Source organism: Alexandromys fortis, unplaced genomic scaffold, assembly GCF_014885135.2.
Source record: "Alexandromys fortis isolate MF-2015 unplaced genomic scaffold, M_Fortis_MF-2015_v1.1 scaffold_336, whole genome shotgun sequence".
Lineage (NCBI taxonomy): Eukaryota > Metazoa > Chordata > Mammalia > Rodentia > Cricetidae > Alexandromys > Alexandromys fortis.
This window is the reverse complement of record NW_026068207.1, coordinates 135,930-156,270: the sequence shown is the minus strand read 5'-3', so window position 1 is coordinate 156,270 and position 20,341 is coordinate 135,930. Positions and strand designations below refer to the sequence as shown.

General features: G+C 42.9%; 1 protein-coding gene across 1 annotated transcript in view; it reads right to left on the bottom strand.

Moving 5' to 3' along the window:
* Dnah6 (dynein axonemal heavy chain 6) overlaps positions 1-20,341 on the bottom strand; it is a 185,874-nt gene that overhangs the window by 130,636 nt on the left and 34,897 nt on the right. Inside the window, 9 exon segments of the mRNA XM_050130231.1 lie at positions 1,004-1,100; positions 4,671-4,851; positions 5,184-5,303; positions 5,980-6,072; positions 6,957-7,169; positions 8,671-8,814; positions 10,674-10,787; positions 15,015-15,143; positions 19,900-20,151. Coding sequence (XP_049986188.1) covers positions 1,004-1,100; positions 4,671-4,851; positions 5,184-5,303; positions 5,980-6,072; positions 6,957-7,169; positions 8,671-8,814; positions 10,674-10,787; positions 15,015-15,143; positions 19,900-20,151 — 1,343 coding nt within the window.

The window sequence follows — 20,341 nt, the reverse complement described above, 5'->3', positions numbered from 1 at the left end:
GCTCTGGGTTTGGGGGTAGCCACGTGTCCCTAAGGAAGTTCTTGTAAAGGTAAATGATGACGTGTCTCCAACATCTAGGCCCAGTAGCTAGACTGAATAAGATTTTTCTAAAAATTATTAATGACATTAGGTCCTGCTATGATATTGATCTGTTTGCCTGTTACTTGTCTTTGAGCTTCTGTAGTGAATATATGTCTCACAGCACATTAACTATTGAAGAACTAATAGACAGATGGGTGGTTGTGGAGCCCTCACTTGGTCCTGTGACACTGGACCAATCAAAAGGCAGCATGCCTGGCGATGGTGGTGCACGCCTTTAATCCCAGCGCTCGGGAGGCAGAGGCAGGCGGATCTCTGTGAGTTCGAGGCCAGCCTGGTCTACAAGAGCTAGTTCTATGCTGCTATTAAACGTGACAGAATATTATTTTGCTGACATACCATTTCCAATACTACTATGGCCATTCTTAAGTAGAAATGAAGCATCTTGTTTTCATATCATTTTATGCAAAACGGGTAAAAAAAAATGAGCTTGTCTGTTCCTGACCAAACGTAGGCTCAACTAATGCAAGCGTGCACTAAAAATGCAATCATTTTAGTCTCTGTTTTGTCTGAAGCTCTAGACTACCAAATCATGCCAACACTGCAACGTGAGTTGTGGGGTCTCTCAGAAACCCACGGCGATAGGGGTGATGACTCTAGAGCCCCCACTAAATGCAGGGAGTAGAAGAGTTAAAGCTGGAAAGGCAGCGGAGCTGAGGATGGGGAGATGGAGGGAGCCATGCCCTGTGGGTTCCCTGTATCCTCAAGCAGAGAGTGAGCTTCACTCTTCCCCAGCCTGAGCATCTCTGAGAGCTTAGTATTTGCCCAACAGGTCTGCAGCAAGTCTGCAGACAGCAAGGCATCTTGTTTCCTCCCCAGTTCTCTGTGGTCTGGAGGATGTGATTGTCATCTCCAATTGACCTATAGTCTATCACGAAATGTCTTAGGTTGGTTTTTAACTTACCTTGGAAAGATAACTCTCTTCGACTCTAAATATGCCTCCAGACACTTCTGAATTTGGTCAAGTAATGCATTATTGTTTTGAAAAGTCTCCAGAAGCCCTATTAGTTGAAAAACAAATGTTGGCCAAATTGTATTAAAATAGAGAATACAATTTTAAATGAAAGTAAAAGATACTAACCTTTTAAAGCCTTTGTTTTATTTGGTAGAATAAATAATGAATAATAAAATGAAAGTTTTGGCTAAGAAGCTTCATTCTTTAACATTTTTCCCTTTTCATGTATATGATGTGTGTGTGCTGTGCATGTATGAGTGCCTGTATACACGTTTGAGAGTTTGTGGGAACACATGTATGTGTGTGATGGTGCTCATGCACATGTGTGGGTATTCAAAGCCTGGAGCTGATAGCAGGAACCTTCCTGGATGGCTCATCCTTCCTTTCGAAGCAGGTCTCTCAGCCAAACCCAGAGTCTCTCAGCTAGTCCTGCTGAGTTCCCTCTGGCTGTCCCCATCTCTGCCTTCAGGTTCTGTCATTCTTTCCAAGGCTGGAAAAAATGTGTATATATGTGTGTATGCATGTGTATTCTTCATCCGGCCCCTGGCCTCTGTGGGGGGTCTGGGGTTCTGAACTCCAGGCTTTTACTTGTGCGGCCATTGCTCTAACTACTAAACCTTCTCCCCAGCCCAAGAATTATTACTCCTAATTAACTATAGTATTTTAATATTTAATTCATTTAACAGTATTTTTAATTTGCAATAATTCTGGCTGGCATCCTCTGCTTTGGGGCGCTGTGGGTACACCACTAAAAGGCAAACAGCACCAGGGTTTAGAACCTTCCTATCCTTTGTCAGTTTCTTCCTTGCACGCTTTCTCTCATGGTTAATGCTAATGGCAGTGGGCATTATTCTTCATTATTAGGAAGCAGCTCTTCGGACAGCAGCCTTCAGGCCTCTTCATCTTTCTTTTGATGCTGATCCCAGTTCTTGCTTCCCTACCTGCTTAAGAATCAAATCCCAAATCTTTAGCATGGACTCTGAGACCGTGTGTGGTCAACAGCTCCACCTAGTGGCCAGTCATCCACCTAAGCACACTGGTTCCCTAGGGCCTCAAATCCTAAACAAGACCCAATCCCCAAGCACTCTACTCCAGGCCACAGGGACTCTATAATGACAACTAAGTATGCTCTTGCCTTAGGAGCCTGACTTTGTTCTTTGTTCTTTTCTCTGCCTTCAACAGTTCTTCAGAGTCATGTATACTTTCACTCACTCTTTCCTGCAAGTTTCTGCTCAAAAGCCACTTTATTGAAAAGTTCAATAACACATACACATGCATATATACACATACATGCATATACATGCATATACACATACATACATACATATGCATATACACATACACATGCAAACACACACATACACACATTCACACATATATACACATATACATACATTCACACGCACACACATGCACACATACATGCACATACACATATGTAGTGGAATTTCATCTGTATTCTAATAAATAAAACTTGCCTGAAGATCAGAGAGTAAAACAGCTCCACTGGTCAGCCTTACAGACCAGGCAGTGATAACACACACCTTTAACCCCAGTAGTCATACTAGTTGCCATAGAAACCAGGTGGTATATGCCTTTAATCCCATCCCTAGAGAGGAGTATAAGATTGGAAGAGACAGCCCACAGACACATTCTCATGTTGAGGTTTCCTGGAGGCAGGATGACCATTTTCGGACTGAGTCAAGGTAAGAACCAGTGGCCAGTTGTTTTTCTTTTCTGACCTTCAGGTTGAACCCCAATTTCTCTTTCTGAGTTTTCATTAATCATCCTTCACACATAAACACATGCATGCATACACACATGTGTGCATGCATATACATGCGCACACATACACAAATGTGCACATACATGTCACATACACACATGAACACATGCACACACATAAACACATGTGCATACACCTGCACACTTGCAAAAATACATATGAACACACATGCATACAGATATATATGCATACACACAACATGCATGTGTGTGTGCATACACACACACTCACTAGCCCCCCATCCACTCCCTTATCCTACTTTATTTTTCTTCATGGCCTTATCGTCATCTGGAGTTAGGTTTATTACAGGTCTACACTTCTTTATTTGAAATCTTAAGGGCCAGATGTTTTTTGGAGTCTTCTTTTTTATTTCAAGAGACCTATTTTTCATTTATCATTTATAGATGTCCTGTACCCATTCACATGTGGGCAGTACAGCATGAACCTGGTAGGTTATAGAAGGCAGAGCAGGAGGCAGAGGGGCTGGGACAAGAACCGGAAGAAAGAGAAAGAAGAGATAGATAAAGGGGAGGATGAAGTTAGGTGGCTTGATGGGTTTGGGAGGACTTGGGGGAAAATGGGAGATGATATGATCGAAATATATTCATGTATGAAATGTATATTTATTTCCAAATAACAAATAATTTTAGATATTTATTTTATAACAAGTCTTTAGGGACTGGAGCATCTCTCTGTATCCAAATATTACTGCATTTGTGCCCTAAAGGTTTGAATATGACAACGGAGGGTCTGTGGAAGGGTAATGGCCTTGCCTCCAGAGATGTTGATGTTCGAATCCCCTACAGCTATGGATCTGTTTGGTTTCTGTAGAAATGGGAACTTTGGAGATACATGGGGCTGTTATTCTAGATCACCTGGTGGCTCTGATGACATTGTAGGAACATTTACGAGAGAGAAAATGAGAGAAAAATGCAGCAAAGTGGCAGAGGCTGATGAGGGGTTATGGCCAGTGGGAGACAGCTGGGAGCTGGGAGCAGCCTCCCTAAGACATTTATGGGTGTTTGATTTTTATCATTCCATAGTTTTTCTTTTCTCTGTCTTATGTAAGACTCTTCGGGCAATGGCCATAGCCCCAGCATTGCCTTTGCTAGGCAGCGTTATTCTCCATCGTGGCCAGATGCTGCCATTGGCCATAGGACAAGCAGGCTGGCTGGGGTTTGATATAGAGTGTAAACTTCAGCGAGTATTCGTGCATCCCAGAAGCTGGTTGCCTGTGCACAGAAACCGAACTTGTTAAAACATTTCAACCTTGATGCTGGGCAGGAGGTGGGCAGGATGAGACATCATCCTTGGTGGTGTAGCCACGGGCAAGGTGCCCATGATCCTGTAAGCGGAACTAAGCTCATTGGTTCACACCCAGAGAAAGATGTGCAAGTGGAAAGGTGACTAGCTGGGAATATGAGGAGAGTCAGCAGGAGTGGGAGGAGGTCAGCAGAAGGTGATGGGGCTGGATATTATCAAAATACATGATACACGTGCCTGAAAATGCCATACTGCAACTCATTAGCATGGATAATTAGTATAGGCTAGGAAAAGCTTTTAAAAATAATCTCAACCTTGTTACTTGAATTGCAGTAAGTGGCAAAATCTCTAATTCATTCTAATTTCTGAGTTAAAGCTATGGAAGTTTTTGTGATTCTATCTGCGAGGGAAGAGTATGGACAGAGTTCAACTTCTGTTCTAAAGTCACAAACTCAACTGTATGGCAGCACTTAGAGAGCAGAGTGCTCAGGTCAGTCAAGCCCTGGATGTACCCCGAGAGTCTAAAACTGAGAGTTTTAGTCGTGACAAACAGCTTGAAGCTCCTACCTGGCTGAGTAGCAGCTCGGAGCGCATTAGGCAGCCGGTTCACCTTCCTCATGATTTCCTTCCATGACTTATCCACCTGAAGGAACATCTTGGCTTCCGCAGGCAGCTGCCTCTGAATATCCGGGGCATTAAAGATGCTTTCTAGGTAGAGCCAGTTTCTCTGACAGTTCAGCCACTCTTCCTGGAAAAAAACATGGGACTATCAGAGTGTGGCTTTCAAACTGGTGTCCTCTACTTATGCTGGAAATTATTCCCTTGCATAATTATATAAACAAGCCAAATGAGTGTGTTTTCATTTGGAACATTACAAAATGCCAACAATTAAACCTTACATTTCTAAATTATATAATATTAAAATAATTCTCTCTGTGTGTGTGCGTGCATGCATGTGATGAGCAAACCCAGGACTTTGTACATGCTGGGCAGGCCTGATCCCACTGAGGTCTCCCTGGCCCCACAGCGTCTTGCAGCCTTCCACTTCAGAGTCTAGGAGCTGAAACGGCCCTCACTCACCAGTGTTTGATTAAATAAGGCAAGTTGCTTCTGCCAGTCATCCACGCGAGACTTCAGGGGGCCCACGTACCGCGATGAGGCGATGGTTGCGATGTTGATGGTGCTGTCATCAAGAAGGACCTTCAGAGAGAAGGGGCCAAGACACACGCAGAGCCATGCGTCCTTGAGCTCAGGCTAGTCCAGATTCCGAGAGCCCAGTTAAGGGCCAGTGTGTTTGAAAAGATAATGTAGCCCCACCTACTGCTTCCTACCCAGCCGCTGGCAAGCTTGGCCTTTTTGCCATGCTCACAACTCTCTGTTCTCTCAATGGTCATTGGAGGGCATTAACGAAGAGGCCTGTGTGTGTGTGTGTGTGTGTGTGTGTGTGTGTATGAGCACACATGCGTGTACATGCACACACAAGCACATATGCCATTTTATTACTTTGATAAGCACTTGTGAATAAACATTTGTGTCACTTTTTCACGTCTTGCCTTTCAAATAAGCTTCTCTCCCACTTACTCTTTCTCAGAAGCTTCAGGAGGTATGGTCAGGACTTTGACCATAAAATCATCTCCTCTCTTCCTCCCCGCCTCCGTTTTCCACCTCCCTCCCTCACCCTCTCTGCCTTCTTTCCTTCTTTAGTTTGAGGCAGACTCTCACTATCTATCCCTGGCTAGCCTAGAATTTGCTATGTAGCACAGGCTGGCCTTGAGCTGATAGCGGTCCTCCTGCCGTTATTTCCAAAATATTGGCATCACGGGCATGTGCCACCATGCCTAATTTACCACAAGTTTCCCGCAACCCAGTTACATACCTGTATGTCATCTGTGCCACCCAGGATAAATACGTCCTTAGAGTCACGGTGAGGAAGAATGACAAATTCAGTTGTTTTCCAAGAATCTTCCACCTTAGAAAGAGTTCAGGCATTAGGAAATCTAAACTCATTTGTGTCTAGACACAATAAAGGCTCATCGAGTGAAACAAGGGAAATGGTTGCTGCCCATTTTCCTCCTTTTGGCCCTTGAAATTCTCAAGACCCTACAGTTGGAAGCCACACTGATTTTCTTGGTTTCGTTTGACTGCTATTAATACAGATGAAGGCTGGAGACAATGTGCATCTTACTCCGTCGGGGGAAAGAAATGTTCTTTTATTTAGACACTTGGTAGGTAGGCACATATTGTTAGGCTAAGGAGACAGTGCTATAAGTAGAAAAATCTTCTTGATGTGTTTTAAGGTAGTTTGGCCCAGCCCAGCCTTCCCTGGGAATTTAGAAAATAACACATATTATTTTTTCTGCAAAAAAAATCTCCGGCATGCAGTTCTTTATAAAAGTCAGCACATAGCCAACCTTGCTGCTGTCAAGTTCTGGTTGGACTATAGACTGAATATGTGGTACCAAGTGGTACATGCAAGGAGACAGCAGAGGATGCTGCTTGGGATGTTGAAACTCCATCCAGATAACACAGATATTAGCAATCTTTATGTCGTATCTGAAAACCTTTACATGCTATCTATGGTTTGTGTCTGTTTACTACATATGTGTGTTTACATGTGTGGGTATATGCATATTGGCACAGGTGCTCACGAGCATGTTATGTGGAGGTCAAAGGTCAGTGTCATTCCTCAGGTCTTTGGTTGCTGATTAATTGTCAAGGTCTTTATTGGGCTGGAACTTTCTAAGTAGGCTAGGCTGACTGGCCCAAGCCCTAGGGATTTATCCATCTTTCTCCATTTCCCTGGTGCTGAAATGAAAGGGACATGCTACCACACTTGGTTCTTTCCTGATTTACCTTCTTAAGAATTGTCTCTAAGGCAGCTTCCCCAGAAGCCTGTCCAGATATGTCCTGGATTTCCTGACCAAATTCAAAGACACGTAGTTCGGACAGCCTCTCCAGGGTCAGCGGAATTTCAACATCCACTAGCTGGGCATCGACAGTTTGTTCAATAACTGCCCAGTGTCGCGCCTTCAGAGTTGGGTTCCTCAAGTCAATGATCACAGGAAGCTGGAAGACAAACACTGAACGTGTGCAGGGCCTGCCTAAGGGCAAGCCTGCCACACCCCGGCACAGCTGGAGGAGGGGCTCACAAAGCCCATCACTAGCTCAGTGAGGAACTACGGGTAGCTTCTGGAACCTGGGAGCAGGCCTCATAGGTTTTCTTCAGGGATGCGGCCCTGAGTAGGTTGCTGATGCTGCATCGGGTGGTCCTAGACCCATGAACATACCGGGGGCGTTTATCAGACTCAAGTGTGTGAAAAAGAGTGCATGAGGTGATGGGGGAGCAATGTGGGGTGATCGGGGGGAAGTTGGAGGGTAGGGATGATGGGTGGAATTAATCAAAACACTTTGTACGTGGCTTCAGTTTATAAACACAGAGACTTGAAACAGCACCACTTGGATCTACAGTGAAGAAAACTCAGAACAACAATGCAAACGAAGGAACTGTATTAAGGCCGAGAACACTGAGTTTCAGGGCAGCTAACTAACTGAAAATTTCAGGGAAATGGTAGTCACGTGTTTCTCTGAAGACCAGAAGAGAGCAAGAATGGAGGGCCTCGCTGAGTGGCGCTAAGCATGAAGGAGGTGTGCGCCCCTTCGCCTCTCCCACCAGGCTACCACTTGGCAGGTGAGAATAATGCCATATGGAATGGACAGCTACAGGAAACTGATTATCAGCTGGGCACAACAGAAAAGAAGCAGGTCTTGGAGAAATGAACGGAAAATATAGCCCCTGGGCCCCCCTCATACGAGGAATAGTAGGTAGCGCTAGAGAATAAAAAGTCCTAGGCGCTGTGAGGCAAACAAGGTAAACAGAGGGAAAAGAACGCTCATCTTCAAGACTGCAAGCCTGCACCCCAGTAATGAGCCACTGCTGCAGATGCGTTCCCACAGCAACGGAACAACGGAAATGGCAAGGCACTCAGCAAAGCAAAATGACCACAACAAAACCCACCTGAACATCAACAGTGGTCAGAATCAAACGCAGAAATGGCACATCTTGGAAGCTGAGCATTTAAATGAACTACTACGAGTTTATGAGAGGTCTCAATAGAAAGGGAGATAGTAGGCAAGGTCGGTATGGGACGGTCAAGTTTGCGGCTGGCTGTGGCGTTTACCCACTGAGCAGTCTCCCCCTACCCATTTGTCCCCTTCAAGGACTGGCTTGGCCGCAGTGCAGTTTCAAACCAGCCCTATTCATGCACTGGCTGGTTTCTGGACTTTTTCACACTAAACACATCTGGACAGTGACTAGCTGTGGGACACAATAGGGTCAGTGGCAGTTTGTACCAGGAAAATCTGCTTGCTGCCCGCGTGCTGAGGGTATCAACATCTTGGCCTTAGTCTGTCTTCCGCTTGACAGACACCAGGTGTCTCCTCCTCACCACACTCCACTGCACCATTTGGCCAGTTGTTGAGACACACAGGTTGGACTGTGATTTTTTTTTTCCTGAAACAACACCAGGGCATCTGCGTCTGGTTCTGAGATAATATCCGCCTGACTTACCTTTTCTTTCATCCTTTCCACCTTATATTTGAGCTGGGGCACCACGTTGTTGGGCGGCAAACCCTTTTCCAATTGTGTCACAAATTTAGCGTATTTAGTAACTTGACTGTTTAGGGCTTCTGGATCCAATCAGTCAAATTTGGACTATGGGGGAAAAAAAGAGGTAAAAACACAGGATAAATGTCAAGCTGATAGCAGTATACAAGTTTTACTTCACTTGAATTTCCCTGGCACTTAAAGTTTTAAACCAAATCAAACCGGGAGGCCTGGAAAGAGCTGCTTATAACGCCTACTGCCGATTCTTCTCACAGCCTTGTCTCCCTCACCACCAAGCGCAGTACTGTCAGCCTGAGGGCCGGTGCTTACAGAGGTTTTTAAGGAGAAAACCAGCTAACTGTTGTCAATTTTTAATAAAGAATTTCTAATAATGCATAAAATACACTCATGTAAAGATGTATTTTTAAAATACGCATATATCTATACTTGTATTTCTTAGTTATACAGATGTATAAGTCTACATATTTATTGACCCATCAATCATGTGGACGAAGGGCAACAGAAAATTTGTAACCCTGTATGGATTCTTATTTCCCCTCGATTCCACATTTCCCTCCTGCCCCCTAGTTGGTCTTGTGGCAGATTTCAAAGGAGGGGCACATTCTTCTGCTCTAGCTATGGTGGTGGTAAGAAATGTCTCCAAGTCATTGACAAATGAGTTCTAGGAGAATATGTCAAATTCCCCCCATCATATCATACACGTTCTGCCTTTTTTCCGTTTGCTGTTTGTCTCTTCTACCAGAAGATGGGGTCTGCCAGCGACAAACCTTCCTCTTAAGAACATCTCTGGCTCTCCAAACACTTGGAAGATTACCTAGACAAAACCCTTCCTATGTCACTTGGTTTTTCAGTCAGACATGCGGCCTCTGGTGACGGGCAGTATCACAGGCAGTATGACGGGCAGGGTGGAGGAGGATAAAGAGGGCTTGTGAAGCAGGTGGCATTTTCCACATGTTTGTAGCATACTTGAAAGAGTGATACTTCAAAGCTGATCACACTCGAAAGTGGTCACATCTTCTGCTTCCTTGTCAAGTTTTGAATAAGAACAGATCCTTGAAGTGACGCTATGGTGGCTGTCACACGAGATTCCATAGACATGAGAGGTCACTATTGAGATGAGTCCTCTGATTCTAGTCAACTGGTGTGAACAAGATGGCTTCCTTCCATCAAGGACAAGAACAGAAGCCTAAGCTAACAGATACCTGAGGGGGTAAATCACAAACGAAACCCTATAGTCCTTGAGAACACTGGGGCGTTTCCTGAAGTCACACCGCAGTCAGACATCATGTTGCATGGTCCTTGGATGCTTCCATCATGCGGCCCTCTTAAACAGAGGAGCCAAGAAACCTGCCCTATAAGGAAAGTTGTTGCTTTGTGGCATTTAGTGAGAAAAAGGCCTCTCTTATTTAACCAGATGCCTGGTTATGTTTCCATAAACCGTCGTTTATTTTATATGTAGCAATGTAATTTAAACATTTAAGCAGCACTGTAATGGAATGACGAGCCAGTTTTAGACAGAAGAAAAAATGAAAACTCTCAGGTTACGAAACCTCTCCCCCACTTTTTCTAAGAGGGTAAATGGGACAAATGCTCTCAGTGACTACTCATGCCTCGTGCCTACTGACAACAGCCAATGGAACTAAAGAGAAAGCCCAGATTTCACAGCCACTGCCTCAAAGGAACCACACATGTTGAATTCCTTTGGAATGCAAAAACGGACCCATGAAATATGAACAAGGATATAAAGCTCTTTTTTCTTAGTTCCTAGTTTCCATTCCACCATAACTACTTTCCCCGTGGGAGATATGTGAATTCAGCTTTCTGTGTGTTGAAGGACAAATTTCACTGCTAACAAGAAGACTCTAGATTACTGAAATACAGTTCGTATTATTAATATTTAGGTGGGGTTAACACACAACACAACCACCGAGATCTGTTTTCCCTACCTTCAGCCATTCCTGTTGGAGTTTATCCCACTCGGACAGGGAGTCCCAGAGCAGCTGCTTGAGCTTCAGCTCAGCACTCACTTCTTCCAAAGCATCAAACTTGGACACTTCCACCTTTAAAACACAAGGGGCAAAGCGTAGAGCTTAGGGTCCAGACAGAATGGCTAACTGGATCCACTTTCATCTTGCCTGAGACAGGACCTGTTTGCTGTTTGCCACTGCACACACCAGGCTACCCGCCACTCGCACCTCCAGGCCTCGCCTAACTTGGCCTCCTGTCTTGTGGTAGGGGCACTGGGACTGCAGTGGCTTTACATGGGTTTTGGGAATCTGAACTCAGGTCCTCATACTTGTCCCCATGGAGTCATTGATTTTCCCCTAAAATTATGGTAAGAACACATAACATGAGATGTGTTTTTAAAGGAAATCTTTACATGTATCTGTGAGCTATCTAGTGTTAACAACATTAATAGCAGACTTACAGAGCTTTTTCATTCTACATTTATGATGTTACACTTGCTGAGCAAGCAGCTCTTCACTTTCCCTTCCCCAGCCAATGGCAGTCCCCAGAGGAATTTCCTCCCCTGTGAGGATGCCTATGACACTTCACACACTGTTTGGTCTTCTGTGATTGGTTCATGTGTTTTCTCTCTTTCCTTTTCAGTGTGTGTGTGTGTGTGTGTGTGTGTTCATATTTGTGCATATGCATGAGCGCATGCACCCATGTGGGAGCTAGGAGACTATTTTTCAGGTCCCAAAGAAGTAACTAAATAACTGATTGATTAATTGCTTTGAAACAAGGTCTCTCACTGCCCCAGAGATTACCAAGTATCCCACACTGGCTGACCAGAGTGCAGAGTGTTCAGGGATCTGGATATCCCTGCCCCCAACACTCCAGCTAGGATTATAAGCACGTAACATCAAATAGCATAAAATATCTCAGAGTAACTCAACCAAACAAGTGGAAGACCTATATGACAAGAACTTTAAATCTTTGAAGAAAGAAATTGAAGAAGACACCAGAAAATGGAAAGAGCTCCCATGCTCTTGGGTAGGTAGAATTAACATAGTAAAAATGGCAATCTTACCAAAAGCAATCTATAGATTCAGTGCAATGCCCAGCAAAACCCCAGCAAATTTTTTCATAGAACTCGAAAGAACAATACTTAACTTCATATGGAAGAGCAAAAAACCCAGAATAGTTAAAACAATCTTGTGCAAAAAAGGAACTTCTGGAGGCATCACAATCCCTGACTTCAAACTCTACTACAGAGTTACAGTACTGAAAACAGCCTGGTATTGGCGTAATAACAGACAGGAGGACCAATGGAACCGAATCAAAGACCCAGATATCAATCCACACACCTACAAACACCTGATTTTTGACAAAGAAGCAAAAAACATAAAATGGAAAAAGGAAAGCATATTTAACAAATGGGGCTGGCATAACTGGATATCAACATGTAAAAGAATGAAAATATATCCAAATCTATCACTATGCACAAAACTCAAGTCTAAATGGATAAAAGACCTCAACATAAAGCCAGCCACAGTGAACCTCATAGAAGAGAAAGTGGGAAGTACACTTGAATGCATTTGCACAGAGAACCACTTCCTAAATATAGCCCCAGCAGCACAGACATCGAGAGAAACAATTAATAAATGGGACCTTCTGAAACTGAAAAGCTTCTGTAAAGCAAAGGACATAGTCAACAAGACAGAATGGCAGCCTACGGATTGGGAAAATATCTTCACCAACCCCACATCGGACAGAGGACTGATCTCCAAAACATATAAAGAACTCAAGAAATTGGTCATCAAAAAAACAACTAATCCAATAAAAAACAATGGAGTACAGACCTAAACAGAGAACTCCCAACAAAGGAATCTAAAATGGCTAAACGACATTTAAGGAAATGTTCAACATCCTTAGCCATCAGAGAAAGGCAAATCAAATAAACTCTGAGATTCCATCTTACCCCTGTAAGAATGGCCAAATCAAAAACACTGATGACGAATTATGCTCGAGAGGTTGTGGGGTAAAGGGAACACTTCTGCATTGCTGGTGGGGGTGCAAACTGGTACAGCCCCTTTGGATATCAGTATGGTGATTCCTCAGAAAATTAGGAAACAACCTTCCTCAAGACCCAGCAATACCACTTTTGGGTATATACCCAAAGGATGCTCAATCGTGCCACAAGGACATGTGCTCAACTATGTTCAGAGTAGCATTGTTGTCATGCTGCTGTCCAGCCAGAACCTGGAAACAACCTAAATGCCCCTTGAGTCAGAAAGACAAATATCATATGTACTCACTCATAAGTGGCTTTTAGACATAAAGCAAAGAGAACCAGCCTACAATTCATGGTCCCAGAGAACCTAGATAACAATGAGGACCCTAAGAGAGACATACATGAATCTAATCTACATGGGAAGTAGAAAAAGACAAGATCTCCTGAATAAATTGGGAGCATGGAAACCACGGGAGAGGGCTGAATGGGAGGGGAGATGAAGGGAGTGGAGCAGAGCAAAATGTAGAGCTCAATAAAATCAATAAAAAAGAAAACAAATAATGGCAAAAAAGCATGGAAGTACTACACAGCAGAAAAAATAGCGACATCTTGAAATTTGCAGGCAAATGGATGGAGCTAGAAAACATCATATTGAGTGAGGTAACCCAGACCCAGAAAGACAGTTATCACATGTACTCACTCATAAGTGGCTTTTAAACATAAAGCAAAAAAAAAAAAAAAAAAAAGCCAGCCTACAAATCACAATCCCAGAGGACCTAAACAACGAGGACCCTAACTGGCATATAAGCACTGTGATTTCTTTCAAGTGTATCAAGCACTGTGATCGTTTCTAACCCATACACTGCCCTAAATTTTCTCTCTTTTCCTATTGATAAGCTCCCTTTTCACATCTCCCATCTGTTTTCAGGTCACATACATGCATTTTAAGAGCTATCTATATAAAATCTAGAATCCACAAATAAAACACACGATCTTTATGGTTATGGGTCTGGCTTATTTCACTTGGCATGATAATTTCTACCCATTTTCCCTGGAAATGACATAATTTCATTCTTCCTTATGTCTGAGCAGAACTTCATTGTGTACACAGATCATATTTTCTTTATCTTTCTGTCTTGGTGGGAATCCAGACTGTTTCTATAACTTTCCCATTTTGAATAGTACAGCATTAGATATGGATATATAGATATGTCTGTGGCAGGTTGACTTAAAGTCCTTCAGATATATACCCAGGAATGGTATAGCTGTATAATATTTTTAGTTTTTGGGGAACCCCATATTGGTTTCCATAGTTGCCAAGTTAATTCACATTTCTACAAGCAGTGTATAACAATCCCCTCTCTCCGTATCCTCACCACCATGTCCATTGCTGTTTGATTAGCAGTAATCATTTTGACTAGGGTCAGATGGGCTACAATGCAATTTCAATCTGCTTTTCCCTGATGAATAAGGATATGGTGTTTATTTTCTATTTTTTCATTTATCTCATTGCTCTCTGTAAATGCTGTTTTAGGCATGAGCATCTCTTGGTTCTCTTCTTTCTCCGTCTCCATCCTCAGCCCTTCAAGCCTACCTTTTGGGACTCACTTTACCTTCTGGCTCAGTTTTTATTTCATATTAACCAGAACAAATCAGGCAAAGCTCATGGAATCAAAATACATCCAAATGAAAAAAAGCTTGAATTTTACTAAGAAAATTTAGAGGGGCATTAGTTAACCACATTTTGAAATGCATACTTATTTTAACATAGCAACTTCAGGAGGGTTTGGCTGAGAATTTTTCATGAGGGTATTGTGTCTCTCATTTATACTATTTTTTGCATATGTATGTATGTGTGATGCATGCATGTGTGGATATGTTTGTGTAAGCATGTGGGCACACGTATGTTTATATGTGTGCACATGCATGTAGAAGACCATGGTTGATGTCAGATATTCCTTGATTATTCTCTGCCTGATATTTTGAAGCACTGAACCCAGAACTTGCCAATTTTTCTAACCCAGCTAGCCACTTTGCCCTGGTGCTGTCTCCACCTCCCAACTGCTGGAATCACAGGCAGGCTGCAACATCTGGCTTTTATATGGGTGCAGGTGTGGGGGGATCCAAACTTGGTCCTCACACTTATGTATTGAGCACTGTATCTGCCATCTCTCCAGCACTCCTGTGTACTGCTCTATCTTGACATGCTGGTGGCACATTGACCAGAACACAACTGTCCACTGAGTGGTTCTGGTTTGTTGAAAGCAATTATACATAATCACATCTTTGTGTGTGCATTCTAGAAGCAGAAGTGAACAACCATGGTTACCTTGAAATTCTTCTGGTAGGATTTATACTGAAAGGCACGTCTCTGAAGGTCATCCAGGATGGACTGCAGATCACTCAGCATCAACTTTATTTTATCCTGGTCAGCAGAAATATCCAAGATCTGTGGGTCCTGTAAAATCCATGGGGGTTCTGGTTAGGCAGCTTACTCGCTCATGAAGGCTAGGGAAGTTAATAAACCTGTTTCCAAAATGCATTTTCTTTAATTCTCTTTTCTTGAAAACTGTGTTAAAAGTGTTTGGGTTTTTTTTCTCCTTAAATGTTAAACGTAAGCAGAGTAGAAAATTGTAGAAAGACATGAAATAGGGATATGACACTTTTTAAAACAGAATGTAAGCAGAAAGGAGGTGGCGCATGCCTTTAATTCCAGCACTCGGGAGGCAGAGGCAGGCGAACCTTTGTGAGTTCAAGGCCAGTCTGGTCTACAGAGTGAGTTCCAGGACAGATTCCAAGGCTATACCGAAAAAATACTGTATTGAAAAAAGGAAAGAAAAACAGAATGTAGGGGTTGTCAAGATTGTTTAGTGTGCAAAGGCACTTGCCTCCAACTTGGATGACTTGAATTTGACCCCTGGGACTCACATACTGAGGGGGAGGGGCAAGCTGCCTTCTGACCGGCATGTATAAGCACCCCGGCATGTGTGTACCTCCTCTCCCCCGACACATACAATGATAAACTAGAACCTAGTAAAGTCTCCTTCACTTCTTCCTTGAAACAAGACCTCAGCCATAGAGATCTGAATATGATGGGGAGAGAAGAGAAGACTGTGACAGAAAGATAGTTTCCTTCTTAAAACAAAGCAACAGAAAAGGCTTTGAATTGTGAGAGACGGTAAGGAAAATCAGATTCTCTAAGTATGTTCTCACAATGTGCTTCTGATGCTAGGTGTGTGCGTTCTTTTCCCAGCAAACCAAGCGGTTCTGTGGCAGCCCCTGGCTAAGAGTCCTCCAGTTCAGCCTGATGCCATCTATCTGCAGACACCTTGGATGCCACAGCCTGAGAGCTTGCTCCCAAGGTCTTTCTCCTTCTGATGCCAACTGCAAGCCCCCTACCTGTGCTTCTGACTAATTGACGTTCCCACGACTCTTCCTTAGGGTCAGTTAACTTATTTATCATAGTGGTGATAAGTAACATAGGATGATATTTGTACTTCAGCAGCTTAAGAAGACTCTAATGATGGAGACAATGAAGAGACACATATTGAGACATGGGGGAAGGGGGCACGGAGCTTTGCACCTCCCTTGGCCATCACTTTTCAGGTGTTTGACTTTGTAAACCTAAATACAAACCTTTGGGGTTTGTATTTAGAATTTATTATGTAAACATACTTGAGGCATAGATTACTGTGTTGTGGTATAGGAGGTCCTTTTTTCTATGTGTTGCTTTCATTGGTTGAATAAAGAAAACTGCCTTGGCCTTTTGATAGGGCAAAACTTAGATAGGTGGGGAAAAGAGAACAGGATGCTGGGTTGAGGAGCAGAGTCAGGCAGACGCCATGATTCTCCTGCCCGAGACGGATGCTGGTTAGACTTGTGCCGGTAAGCCACAGTCAAGTGGCGATACACATTAATAGAAATGGGTTAATCAAGATGTGAGAGTTAGCTAATAAGAGGCTAGGGCTAATGGGCCAGGCAGCAATTTAATTAATACAATTTTCCGTGTGGTTATTTCAGGGAATAAGCTAGTCGGGTGGCCGGGACACAGCCCGCCGCTCCTCTTACTACAGTGTTGAAGCATGAACTAGATAAAAACAACATGGTCAGTGCTAACAGGCTGAGTGGAGAAACCCAGCAACCTGTCTGGAATCTTCTTGGTATCTGTGCAGAATTCTTTCCTCTTAGGCTGGGTCAAGACCCTTAGTGGAAGGGGCATTGGCGGGGTGGGCTCATGAGCTACTATCAGAAAATGTCATCATGGCCATATCCAAGGAAACATTGCAGATGAGGGGCACTGCAGTGTATTTTCACTACGTGCCACCATTGGTGAAGAGAAACAGAAGTTTCTTTGGCTTCCCTTGGAGCGAAAAGAAGGTAGAGAGATTGACTCTGCTGCCTGCAGCACCCAGGCATTGTGACAAGGCTCCGTTTTCCCTTTACACTTTAAGGTTATTCCAAGGCGTCTTTAAAAACCAGGGGAAAGGGCGAGGGTGTTCTTCTTACTGTTTAGATCACATGGCGGTTCCAATGAGATGTGGGATGAGCGTGGCCCCCACAGGTCATGCATTTGCACGCTACGTCCCTATGGGTGAACTGTTGGAGAAGATCTAGAAGGACTAGGGGCTGTGGCATTGTTTGAGGTGTGACACTGGTAGTGCCAGGCCCAGCCTCCTTCCTCCCCACCCTGTCTCCTTCCTGCCCTCCCATCTGCCTGTGGATCAGGATGTAAGTTCTCAGTTCCATACCTACCTGTCTGCTTCCATGCTTCCTGCTGTGATGATAATGGATTAAACCTCTAAAACTGTAAGCAAGCCCCCAACTAAATGTTCTCTTTGTAAGAATTGACTTGGTCATGGTGTGTCTTCACAGCAATAGAACAATAACTAAGGTAGGTTATTTATTAAATAATCTAGAAAATATCAAAACCTGTACTATGGGAATTATGAGCCAGAAACTGTAAAATTATAAACACAAGGCCTAAATTGTATAAATACATATGTATAAAATATCATATTCATGTGTATAATTACAGAGAGGAAGAGAGAAAATAAAGTGAAGGCATATGTTTTAAGGCAAATGTCTGGCTGACATATGGTGGTTGAAAGCCCAGAAAATGGGCATAGCATAGGTCAAGAACAGAATAGAAACACCTAACTAGGTTTGGCAGCATCTGAGGGGATAGTAAAATCTAAGAACTCTTATAGCCATCACTTGGGGACCAAATAATCAATCTCTTGCCCAGCGTGGCCTTGCATTAAAATGGCAGTGTGTCCTAGGTTAGAAAATGGCAATGGAATTGGCATTGCAGAAGCTCCTCATGTGGACACTGGTGCCCTTGCCATGACTGGGCTGAACCTGGTTTTCCCAGGCAGCTGCTAGCAAATGGTCCTTAGTTTCCTTAAGCACCATGCCAGTTCCTACTGCTATAAACCATCAGTTCTGCCAGAGACCACGTCAGTGATCATGACTTTCTCAGTATGGCCTTCAAACATCTGGCTCACCAGTTCTCCTGTTGTCACTGGTTATCATGTTAGCTTTTCTCCCCAGCTTCCCTCCACCCATGTGTCTGGGAGTCTTGAGAGCAAATGGTGCTATTTGTGGAACAAACTGTGGATTATAGTTTTTTGCCCAAGAGTGAGAGGGAATCTATTCAAACCTTCCATACAGGATGGACTTGCTAGGGATACCCAGGCCACAGTGCTTGGCATCTGTTGCCATAGTTGAAATACACAGTTACACATGAGGCATGTGCTAGTATTTTGTTCTTCTGATAGTTACTCATGCTTTGATGATCTTCAATGTACACATCATAGCACATGGCACAGGAATCGCCAGCTACGGTAACCATTGAAGGCACACGGCATGTGCCTAAGTCCTGGTTCCACCATTTATCGTCTCTGTGACCCTGGACAACTTTCTTTCCTGTGTCTTACTTTCTTCTCTGTAAAACGTGATTAAGATGTACATGTGTTCCGAGAATATATAAAAGCATAGCAGACACATGTAGGATGGCTTCTAGAAGCATTCTTTATCTTTTTATCTAAAATACTTTAGACAATGTCTATCAAATGTGGAACGAATAATTGAAATATGATTAAATACCACAGAACAACAAATAAACACCAACTACACCATACAAGGTGTTATGGACTGTATGGCTCTGAGACGTTGGGATTCAGAGCAATAGCTGCCTTTGAAGACAGGTGGGAGCTCAAGGACATGAGGAATGCCATAGTTCTTGATATAGGGACACAGCTGTACTCACTTCCTGGTAACTCACTGAAGCCTATGTTATTATAGTCATATACATCTAGTCTGTTTGAAAAATTTTTAAAAGTTTCAATATAAAAATAACAACAACAGCAAGTTCTCTGAACCACAGGGTGTTAGTTGGTTTCAATGTCTCCACGCTAATATAAATGTATATTGTAACTGTTAGTGCAGTATGCTCACTCGAAGAGATCTACATGAATATACTTTATTAATCTTCTATTGATGAGCGTTTTTTTCTATTTTCAGAATTCTACTGTGGCGTTCTTATTCTATGCTAAGATTTAGGAAATGATAATAAAATAGTGAATTATTAAAAATGCTTCCAGGTATATTTTAGTTAAGAATCATCTAGATGGATGGTTGGATTTCTGAAACTTTTCCATAAAGTCTGATGCAAGCTAAATAATCTCTACTCCTCTTTATCAACTTATATTATGCCTAATATTAAGAGAAATTTTCCAATATCCTCAACAAATTTTACACTGTGACATCAGCTATAAAATGAATTAGGAAGCAACAAATACACTTATTTCAATATATTGGATACCATCCATGAAAAAGAAAACTGAATATTAAGCACACACTTGACTTACAGTGGCCTCGAATTCATTCATAACACTAAAAGAGAGATTCAGAAATGCCTAAGCTTTAAAGAGCAGCTTGAGGAATTGGTTAAAGTAAAACAAGGAAAAATAAAACTAACTTGTTGAAATGCAATATTTGTCTTCACAGCACTAAAAGAATAAATTTTAAGGTTCTCACTGTAAAACAATAACTATGCGATGTGATAGAACGATTAGCTTAATAAACTCTATAATACATACGTAGAGATACACATGTGATACATACCGTTTTTATTTGTTGATCTGACCTAATTTTAAGGAACCTGTAATCATCAACCCGGATGGGTTATTTGGAAAGATCCTGCTTCCGCTCACCTGTGCCAGCAGCTTGACTTCGTTCACTTCATTGTTGAGATCTTCAAGATCGCGACCCAAGTGCGTACAAAACTGTTTAATGCTTGTTTCTCGATCACCCACTGATTTGTCAATGGCGTTCCGCACGGCAGTAATGGACGGCTTCATGGTGGCGAAAACCGCGAAGTCTTCAGGAGGTGTGGGCACCTGATACTGCTCAATGAGCTTGTACATCTGAATCACGATGTTCCCTTCTTCCTCCAGGCTTTCGATCTACACGGAAACATGGGTGGGTGAGACACAATGGAATGGTAATGCTTTCTAATAGGAGACAGCCCCATGAAACAGGAACACCACAGTGTTAACAGCTCATGAGTGCATTTGGCATGGCCATCTAGTTGGCTGAAGATGATCCCGTGATAAATACAAGCCTGGCTCCAGTACAGGTAATTGGGTAATTGAG